The 11,130-nt window shown below is 55.3% G+C and overlaps 1 protein-coding gene across 12 annotated transcripts in view; it reads right to left on the bottom strand.

The window, feature by feature from the left end:
* Positions 1 to 8,728: 8,728 nt before the first annotated feature.
* Positions 8,729 to 11,130, bottom strand: part of trol (terribly reduced optic lobes) — a 113,130-nt gene continuing 110,728 nt past the window's right edge. For all 12 annotated transcript variants that reach the window (XM_037219830.1, XM_037219835.1, XM_037219831.1 and 9 more), the window contains 2 exons: positions 10,602 to 10,746; positions 8,729 to 9,832 (listed from right to left, as the gene is read on the bottom strand). In XM_037219830.1, the coding sequence (XP_037075725.1) occupies positions 9,610 to 9,832; positions 10,602 to 10,746 (368 nt within the window). In that variant the 3' untranslated portion in view covers positions 8,729 to 9,609. The remainder of the gene's footprint in view (positions 9,833 to 10,601; positions 10,747 to 11,130) is intronic.

The following is an 11,130-nucleotide window of genomic DNA, read 5'->3' as shown; positions in this document are numbered from 1 at the left end:
ACATTACCTCATAATGCGGGAAACGGTAGGGAGGTAGGGAGAGCTCTAGGCATAGTGTGAAATCAGGTCAACATTGGTGCAAATATACCCAGTGCTGAATCGTTCAGAAAATTATAATGTTTCCATCAAATACACAGCAAGTACACTTTTTGCCTTCTGTGTACGATACGCATCACACAAAAACACCGTCCCTCCCTGTGTGTTGCCTGCAAGCAGGGACGCAGCCAGAGCCTTACGAGGGAGGCACGGGGTTGACAAAGGGCCTCTCCCAAAATAGCGGGATATGGCCCATTTGTTAATGAGGGCATGTACGGTTTATGTGGTTTATGCACGCTCGCATACTTTGACGACAAAAACCTCGATGCTAGGCGTTGCAGTCTCCATATGCCGGGCAATGTCGGCCCCGTGGCTAACACTAGGCCAACAAGTGGACGAAAATGATGACGCATTTGAAAGAAGTACCTTTGAACGGTTTTGGACACCAAATGGTTCATGTAGGGATATTTCGGACGTATATTTCACTTGTGTGGTTTTTAGATTGGTGACAATAACCTATTGGTCTTTACAGCACCACTCTGCGGTGCTGGGACCTGGTGGTGGAACAGGAAGAGTAAAGGTAAAATGTCAGTGTTCTGTGATGCTGTCGCCATCAATCCTTCCAAGAGGACAGCCTCAAAGTTGTAGAAAAGGTTCGCCAAGTTTGATTTTGGAACTGTGCAAATCAATTTCGAAAAGCATTTAGAAACATTATTTTACAACGGTCATTGTTGCGCGCTCGGCAGCCGCCCCCCGGCGTTACTTGTAGCGGCCAACGCCGTTCAATTTTACGAAAACTGCAACCCAAGCTGTCGCTATCCTTTCTCCCGGAGATTGTGGGCGTGTCATTGGGGCTTCATAACGCACTCAGTTACTGGAACTGTATGGCGCCGCCAGCCTCTCACCCTGGCGGGAAGGGCGAGCACCTCGGGGACTCGAACCCCGTACCTGTGGTTTCTCAGACGCGCAGTGGTTAACGCAGGCACATTCACCGCTGCACCATCGGCATCCGGCGCGTAGGCACAAACGTTTTGGCGTTTTTTTTCACTGGTCGATTCTGCGAAATAATGAGCGTTTTCTGGGAAACATGGGATGACCTTGTGCGTTTTGCACTCATTTCGACCCACTCCACTAAACACTAACGAGACCACTTTATTTCTTTCCGGTAAAAGGACCCTGTTAAGTACAACACTACTAGGCAAATTGCTGTTCACAGTCAAGGGCTGAAGGACCATTCTGTCCCACCGCGGTGTGCTTTCCGGCCGTCACTCTGGTGCCACGGGACGGGATCCTCTGGATGTCCGTGAAGTTAACGATTTTTTCAGCGATTTTTCAGCGATGAGTTCCGATTTCTCCGAAGAAGGTCCCATGGTCAGTTATGGCACGAGAACACCGAAAATCATATTTAGTTTGCAATATCACGTGACCTTTGTAGATCAAAAGCTGGATCAAAGAACGAGGAACTCGATATTGCCCAAAAATTACCGTCCGATTTTTAACTTACAAAAATCAGAGTATTTACCACAGCAAGAACTAGCGTCCGTCAAAAAATTTCTAACCTTTCAAGGTCACCCTTCAAGGTCAAACGCGGGCTCAAAGGACGGGAAGCTCGATACCACCCAAACGTTACCGGCTGATCTGAAACTTGCAAACATCAGAATATTCCCCACAGAAAGAACTAGCGTCCGTCAAACAGTCCTGACCCTTAAATGTCAAACGTAAGCTCAAAGGGCGGGGAACTCCGTATCACCCAAAAATTGCCCGCCGATTTTAAACTTAAAAACATCAGAATATTCATCACCCGAAAGAACTAGCGTCCGGTCGGTGACATTAAAATCCCCGTCCTTTGAGCCCACGTTTGACCTTGAAGGGTGACCTTGCGTGGTCAAAACTTTTTGACGAACGCTAGCTCTTGCACTTGTAAATATTTGGATGCTTACAGTTTTCAAATCGGCCGGTAATTTTTGGGTGATATCAAGTTTCTTGTCCTTTGACCCAGTTTGTGACCCCGAAGGTCACATTATATTGCAAAATAAATATCATTTTCGATGTTCTCGTGCCATAATTGACCTCCGCATCTTCTTCAGAAAAATCGGAACTCGTCGCTGAAAAAATCGCCGAATAAATCGCTAACAGCACGGACATATCCTTTGGTCAGTACGGAGTCCCTCAGGTGTGATGTGGAGTTTTGTGTATGCAAGCATATTGCTTACCGACCGAGGAAGTGTGCAGTGTTTTGATTTTTGAGGAAGGAATATCATCAAACAGGAAAGCATTGATTTCAGATCGGGAATCTCAAGCCAACATGGAGACGAAGGGGAGTAAGTCTATTGGCGCCCAAATCCCGTCCTGCAATTACCTCGTTTTGTTTGGACGCCTCTGGTTTAGCGGAAAGTCAAGTTAAGTCAACGGCTGAGTCAGCATTGACCGTGAGGCGGTGAGGTGTTATGCCAAGTTATTCCAAACGGAGTGAGGGAATTATTTCACTGAGTTAAGGTTTAGTGGGTCGCGGGCTGAATTTTATTTGGTCTAGAAACCAGCATTGCAGCTGACTTCACTGGGGAAATATGCAGTAACCACTGATGACATGGGTGTAGGAACAGGGGGCCAGGGGCCAGTGCCCCCCCCCCCCACACACACTTTTCAAGGTGGGGTCAGCAATGTTAACTGGCCAATGCCCCTCTCCCCCACTTTTGCGGATAGAAGTTGCGTTTTGCAACTTAAATCCTGCTTTTGTTGTTTTTGTGCTGCCATAGATATGCAGCATGCATGCCGATTCACCTAGCTCCCTACCCATCTTCCTGCAGTTGCGTAATCTTTTGCTTTTGCCCATTGGCCATCGCTGAGTATCGCAGCCGCGCAGCCGACACCGCGCGGCTTACGGAGACTGCAACGCCGGGCGTCGAGGCTCTTGCCAAGATCTACGAGCGCGCATGTTCAAACCAATGTTACATAATTTGTCTCAGTAATTATCCTGACTGAATACAAAACATAATACAAACAAATCAGCTAGGGTTCTTATGCTGATCCGGGGTCAACTGCGCGGGTCAGAAACAATCCTGCGACAGCGCACAGTGTAGCTCAGATTTTACGCACGCGTCGCGGCACACAAAATTGTAACCTCCGATGCATCACCCTCGCTCACCACCGTCCTATCGGCCCGCTCGCCGACGTGGGACCCGAGCACCCAACACTAAGCCATCGCTTAGAGTTGGGTGCCTGGGCCCAATTATAAGCACCCGCCTTATATGAGTACAACGAACACCTACCTTCCCGCACATTTCCTCGAAACCAACTCTCAGCCCGGCTGCCTTTGTGGCGCGACCCTATGTCGAACACAGTCTTCCTGTCAAAATACAATAAACAACTTAACGTGTTGGAAATTGAGGTATATGCACCCTTCGCAAAGTTTAAGGCAGACCATAACCAGCACACGTTTCTTTATGCTGACTGCTCCAGACACGACGGCTGTACTGTGCCCACCTTTCGCACGCCATAGTTAATGTAAATCATCCCGCCTGTCATATCACGACTAAGTTAATGTAGCTAAACTGACAGGAATTCTGTCAGCTCCCTGCTCGACAGCGCAGTCACATGGTTGGACTGCTATTCCTCGGGACAAGCTCTCACCACTTCGTTACTCATATCACCCAAATGCATACGGTATACGTCGAATGTTCTGCTCTCTTCCTGCACAGACTCATGTAATATTGTTCTGGTCACACTAGTATACATGGAAAGGAGACACCCGGTGATCCCGTCCCCATCTGGCATGTTTTGCTGCCACGTCTGGAGCCGAAGTTCCCCATCAGGAAGACACGAGCTACCATTGTCACCGGAGGAAGGGGTCGCCCTGTCTATGACGCTAATCCGCCCACCAGGTGACGACGACCTTGGTCCGCACGAGCTTTCTGCTTGTGAAAGAAGGGGAGGCGAGTGGACCAGACGGTCCACTCTGACCTGCAGACACGGTAGGTGTATCCCCGGGCTCACTCTGACCTGCAGACACGGTAGGTGTATCCCCGGGCTCACTCTGACCTGCAGACACGGTATGTGTATCCCCGGGCTCACTCTGACCTGCAGACACGGTAGCTCTATCCCCGGGCTCACTCTGACCTGCAGACACGGTAGGTGTATCCCGGGCTCACTCTGACCTGCAGACACGGTAGGTGTATCCCCGGCTCACTCTGACCTGCAGACACGGTGTGATCCCCGGCTCACTCTGACCTGCAGACACGGTAGGTGTATCCCCGGGCTCACTCTGACCTGCAGACACGGTAGTTATCCCCGGCTCACTCTGACCTGCAGACACGGTAGGTGTATCCCCGGGCTCACTCTGACCTGCAGACACGGTAGGGTATCCCCGGGCTCACTCTGACTGCAGACACGGGTATCTCCGGGTCCATCTGCCTGCAGGCACGGTAGCTCTATCCGGGCTCACTCGACCTGCAGACACGGTAGGTGTATCCCGGGTCCACTCTGACCGCAGACACGGTAGCTCATCCCCGGGCTCACTCTGACCTGCAGACACGGTAGGTGTATCCCCGGGCTCACTCTGACCTGCAGACACGGTAGTGTATCCCGGGCTCACTCTGACCTGCAGACACGGTAGCGCTATCCCCGGGCTCACTCTGACTGCAGACACGGTAGGTGTATCCCCGGGCTCACTGACCTGCAGACAGGTGGTGTATCCCGGGCTCACTCTGACCTGCAGACACGGTAGCGTGTATCCCCGGGCTCACTCTGACCTGCAGACACGGTAGGTGTATCCCCGGGCTCACTCTGACCTGCAGACACTGTAGGTGCATCCCCGGGCTCACTCTGACCTGCAGGACACGGTAGGTGTATCCCGGCTCACTCTGACCTGCAGACACGGTAGGTGTATCCCCGGGCTCACTCTGACCTGCAGGCACGGTAGGTGTATCCCCGGGCTCACTCTGACTGCAGACACGGTAGGTGTATCCCCGGCTCACTCTGACCTGCAGACACGGTAGGTGTATCCCCGGGCTCACTCTGACCTGCAGACACGGTAGGTGTATCCCCGGCTCACTCTGACTGCAGACACGGTAGGTGTACCTCCGGGTCCACTCTGACTGCACACGGTAGCTATCCCCGGGCTCACTCTGACCTGCAGACAACGGTGTGTATCCCCGGGCTCACTCTGACCTGCAGACACGGTAGGTCTATCCCCGGGCTCACTCTGACCTGCAGACACGGTAGGTGTATCTCCGGGTCTCACTGACCTGCAGACGGTAGCTCTATCCCCGGGCTCACTCTGAGTGCAGACACGGTAGGTGTATCCCGGGCTCACTCTGACCTGCAGACACGGTAGCTCTATCCCGGCTCACTGTGACGTGCAGACACGGTAGGGGATCCCCGGGCTCACTCTGACCTGCAGACACGGTAGGTGTATCCCGGGCTCACTCTGACTGAGACACGGTAGGTGTATCCCCGGGCTCACTCTGACCTGCAGACACGGTAGGTGTATCCCCGGGCTCACTCTGACCTGCAGACCGGTAGGTGTATCCCCGGGCTCACTCGACCTGCAGACACGGTAGGTGTATCCCCGGCTCACTCTGACCTGCAGAACGGTAGTCTATCCCGGGCTCACTCTGACCTGCAGACACGGTAGGTGTATCCCCGGGCTCACTCTGAACCTGCAGACACGGTAGGTGTATCCCGGGCTCACTCTGACCTGCAGACACGGTAGGTGATCCCCGGGCTCACTCGGACCTGCAGACACGGTAGGGGTATCCCCGGGCCACTTCTGACCTGCAGACACGGTAGCTGTATCCCCGGGCTCAACTCTGACCTGCAGGACACGGTAGGGTATCCCCGGGCTCACTATGACCTGCAGACACGGTAGGGTATCCCCGGGCTCACTATGACATGCAGGCACGGTAGCTCTATCCCCGGGCTCACTCTGACCTGCAGACACGGTAGGTGTATCCCCGGGCTCACTCTGACCTGCAGACACGGTAGCTCTATCCCCGGGCTCACTCTGACGTGCAGACACGGTAGGTGTATCCCCGGGCTCACTCTGACCTGCAGACACGGTAGGTGCATCCCCGGGCTCACTCTGACCTGCAGACACGGTAGGTGTATCCCCGGGCTCACTCTGACGTGCAGACACGGTAGGTGCATCCCCGGGCTCACTCTGACGTGTAGACACGGTAGCTCTATCCCCGGGCTCACTCTGACCTGCAGACACGGTAGGTGCATCCCCGGGCTCACTCTGACCTGCAGACACGGTAGGTGTATCCCCGGGCTCACTCTGACCTGCAGACACGGTAGCTCTATCCCCGGGCTCACTCTCACCTGCAGACACGGTATGTGTATCCCGGGGCTCACTCTGACCTGCAGACACGGTAGGTGCATCCCCGGGCTCACTCTGACCTGCAGACACGGTAGGTGTATCCCCGGGCTCACTCTGACCTGCAGACACGGTAGGTCTATCCCCGGCCTCACTCTGACCTGCAGACACGGTAGGTATATGCCCGGGCTCACTCTGACCTGCAGACACGGCAGGTCTATCCCCGGGCTCACTCTGACCTGCAGACACGGTAGGTGTATCCCCGGGCTCACTCTGACCTGCAGACACGGTAGGTGTATCCCCGGGCTCACTCTGACCTGCAGACACGGTAGGTGTATCCCCGGGCTCACTCTGACCAGCAGAGACGGTAGGTATATGCCCGGGCCCACTCTGACCTGCAGACGCGGTAGGTGTATCCCCGGGCTCACTCTGACCTGCAGGCACGGTAGGTCCATCCCCACCCCCTCCCGGAAGAAGTGGGGGGTGGCAAGCAGACGACGGCTCTCGTCCACTCCCTATTCTTTCCACTCGACCTGCCAATTCTGCCTTCATTCGCTGGCTGTCGGATACGACAGTGCAGTTTTGGCCTGTCGGTATTCTGCTTGTCAAAATTGTCGGTCCGGCTCATAGGGACCTAGGTCGCTGATGCACGATATGGAAAATGTAAATGTGACGTGTAGGACGGTGCTGCCTGACAGATAATCACCAAGGCGCATCGGCTGTACATGCTGGCAGCTGTGGCTATGATAACGGCAGCCTCGCAGTGGTCAGTTCGCAATCGCAGGTTACAGGACCGTCCGTATCGCAGGTTATAGGACCGTCCGTGCGCGACTGTCAATGACATGCATGACAGTGCGTCACGCTTAAGCTTATTGGTTTGTGCGGTATCACGGTTAATGTAAACCTGAGGTGATCTGACACATGACCTGCGGCATAACCCACTGTTTTTCCAGATCGACCCATGCATGTACACAGGTCACGTTTGCAGCAGTTTGGGCGATCTGGCAGTCGATCCGCATCAGTCAACCCGTACCGCACGGAGGCGCGGTAAGGGACCTGGGGCAGTGATCGGCCGGGCGGTCGCCAGCCGCCCAGACCGTTTTACAGTGCGCAGTTCGGTCCCAAAAGCGATAGAGCGGTCGGTACAACTCCACAATCTGCACATGCATGCATGCCGGTACACATGTCATTTTTGTACCCCTCCAGACGGCCCTGCCGATCGTCTGTGTGGAGGTGCGTTTACTAGATATGGATCAGTTATCCAGCCGGACGGCCATCAACTGCCCAGATGGCTTCTTTAATGGGAGTTTCAGTCCTGGAAGCGATAGAACAGTCGGTGCAGCTCTACAATTTTCTCTCACATTTACACATGTCACGTTTGTACCAGATTGAGCGGTCTTGCAGGCAATCTGCAGAAAGGTGTATGATGGGACCAGGGATAATTATGTAAAAGTTCTGGTTTAGGATGTGAATTTCTGACCCGAAAGCGAGATCACTGTACAGGTCTCCAATTTGCACGTGTATGCACACTTGTCACGTTTGTGCCAGTTTAGGTGGTACTGCAGCTTACCTACAAGGACTCATGTTACTGGAACTGGGGCAATTTTCAGTCTAGTGGCTGTCAACCACCCAGACCGCTTTCACAATAGAAATTTGAATCTCGAACACGATCGTGTGTTAACATGATCTCGAAAGTGATCAGAACCTCTTGAATCAACGGTCACAAAACGTTTGTGATCCTGTTTGCCACCCTGGTATGATGGCGATCCGCAGCATGGCTGAGACCCGTCGGGTGAACAAGGCTCATCGGAGCACCGTGACGGCGGCAGTCTGCTCTGCGTTACGCTGCGCTTCTCTGCAGTTCGCCGAAGCTTGCACCTTGTCGGGAAGGTTTCCTCAGCGAAGCATACAACATTCTCAGTAAGAGTGGGGGCACTACGCACGGATTTCCTCGAGGTCGCTGTAGGAGCCGACCAAGGTATGCGGGCGCAATGTACACGCAAGTTTCAAGTAAACGATTCGAAACGTATTTTTGATGTGCTTCGCATGGACTCGTCGGGACACCCTTAGCAGTGTTTCGACGAGTCGATGTTCTTGTGGGTTTCTGCTTGAAACATTTGACGTATTCCATGGTCTACATCGTTATAACTTGAATGGCATTTCGCGTGTGTCTCCACGGGCTCGGATTTTTTTGTCGCCTCAGTTGTCCGGCTTGACCAGTGGTCCGAGGCGCCGCTGACAACCGCACTAACAGCATGGCCATGACACAATTACTCTCATACACCCAGAAACCCAACGGCGTCAGATCGCGGCGAACAGAGAGTGCCCCGGAGTCAGCTGCGACTCGACCGGTGGTGCGGCAGCCAGTCAGAGATCCCGTGAGAGCAGGACTTTATTGGCGACACGTTAAAATACAAATAGACATATAGCAAGTGCGTCGGCATCGCCGCAACAATTACACAACTCCAACGAGGGACGTTCTTGAGAGCGGCTACGAAGCGGGAGCTCGAAAAACCGGTTTGATCCGCGCTCCAAAGCCGGGCGGGGACCGATCGGCGCCGAAATCAACGGTGATATGTGGAAGCGAAGCGGACCAAGGAGGGCGGGAGGGCGCACCTCGGCGGCGCCAACCGGGCACCCGAGGGCGCGGACAGAGAGCGGGGGCGCTCGCGCTGAGCACCACGACAACGCACACTGACTAGTGAAATCGGACTGAACACGGACAAGACGGACGCTCACTCGGCGCGGGCACGTACCGCTAACGAGAGCGCCGCCGAGGATGGAGCCGCGCGCTCGGGCAGTGGAGGCGGAGCCAGCACGGCGCGCGGCACGGTTAGTAAGCAAATGGCAGTGACGGGGGAGACGGCGGGACAGTGCGCGGAGGGCGCCGCGGACGCAGGCGGCGCCGGCCGCCCTCCCCGCACCGCCCAGGTCTCGTCGACGAACCGAAACGGCGCGCTCAAATTAAAACAAGCCAACTCACCGTCGCTCGACTCTTGCACTCGTCCTGGTCGCGGAGCGCACAAGCATTCAATATAGTAAAGTCGCCCTCAATTCAATCGGGCTTTGGCACATTCTTCTGACGAGATTCGACTGGAGCTCACCACTACCCCGTGCACGACAATTACCACCAAAATAGACTCCAAAGCTGGACAAACGACCGCGGTCACCCCGGAAGGCACGATGCCACGGTCCTCTCCAACCCCGCCCGAACGCGGCAGGGCCGAGCCGCCGCCGGACACTCCGGACGGCGGCCTCGCTCAGTTGTCCAGCAGGTCCGACCAGCCGCCCTGCAAGTAGTCGTTCTGGTCGTTCTTGTATTGATAGTCATAGTCGTCCATGTTGAACAAGTGATCCGTGCCGTTAGAGATCTGCTCGCCGGTCTCGTACGGCGGCTCGTCATCGTAGTAGTCGTACTGGTCGTAGTCGAGCGGCAGCGGCGACGTCTCCTCACCGGGCAGCACGTCGTCGATGCCGAGCCCGCTGCGGCAGAGGGCGACGCTCTATGGAGAAGCACGACCGACGAGGCGACGTGCTTGGGACAGAGCGGGCGGCCAGACAACGAGCTTGAGACAGAGCGGGCGGGCAGACAACGGGCTCGGGACAGAGCGAGCGGCCAGACAACGGGCTCAGGACAGAGCGTGCGGTCAGACAATGAGCTCGGAACAAAGCGGACGGCAGACAACGGGCACGGGATAGTGCGGGCAGCCACCAAACGGGCTTGGGACTGAGCGGGCGGCAGACAGTAGGTTCAGGACAGGGCAGACGGTCAGACAACGGGCTCAGGATAGTGCGGGCGGCCAAACGTCGGGCTCGCGGCCGCCAAACACACCAGTCGTTTAATCTCACCACCAACAGAACGCTGCCTCACCAATTGTGCCGTAAAACACAAATGTACAAATGTTGAGGACAAACGTAAAGCACAAATGTTGTACGCAGCACGTGCACAACACAGCAGTTTAAGGTCTTGAACGTCTCAGCCTGATGCAAATGACGCCAGCCTCAGCAATCTGCATGTCACGGTTCTGCTTGTCACATCGACACTCGTCCAGTATAGTCTATTGTCCACTTATCGTTTATTATCACGAATTAGGCAGTATAAGCTCTTTACAGCTTTACAGCTTTCCACTCACTTCTAGCTTTGCACTCACAGGCGGCAGTATGGAGGCCTTTATATCTGACACGGGCGAGACACCCACTATCCCCGAGTCGGTCTGCGGCGGCGCCCACAGTCGGTCGCCGGCCCACTCACCCGTCACAAGCCATCAGGTTGACCCCGCCCTGCAAGTCGTTGGCCAGGTTGACCTCCTGGCCCTGGATGGCCAGGCCGTGCACGCAGCCGACCAGGCCCGCCGAGAAGCGTCCCTCGGTCATCAGGTCAAAGTCGGGCAGACCGCCTGGGGAGCGTCACGCCCGGCCTCAGACTGGCAGCGTTGCCAAACGGAGAGGCGCCTCGCCCGGCTCCATGAGTCGGGACTGCGATCAGCCGGGTCAGCACGCGCACAAATCGGGCAGTACTTGGACCGTCTGACATAAACGCACAGCAGGCTAGAGAGCAGCTAGGTGATGGGCCGGCCGTGGTTCTGGTTCACAGCACGCGGGTGTGAGGACAAAGACGGTGGCGAAGACACTAGAACCAGGCGGCCTGACCACAGTACTGTTGGCTAAAGGCTTTCATGGGTGCTCCATTTCCTCAGCTGCAACCAGCGCACGAGGCAGCGAGCATCCTCATCGAAGCCGTTGGCCATGGTGGTCGTTGAAGCCAGGAGGAAAGCCACACC

The sequence above is a fragment of the Pollicipes pollicipes genome, unplaced genomic scaffold, assembly GCF_011947565.3.
Source record: "Pollicipes pollicipes isolate AB1234 unplaced genomic scaffold, Ppol_2.1 Scaffold_4295;HRSCAF=5057_pilon_pilon_pilon, whole genome shotgun sequence".
Lineage (NCBI taxonomy): Eukaryota > Metazoa > Arthropoda > Thecostraca > Pollicipedomorpha > Pollicipedidae > Pollicipes > Pollicipes pollicipes.
Note: the sequence above shows the minus strand (reverse complement) of the source record. Positions and strands in the feature narration are given on the sequence as shown.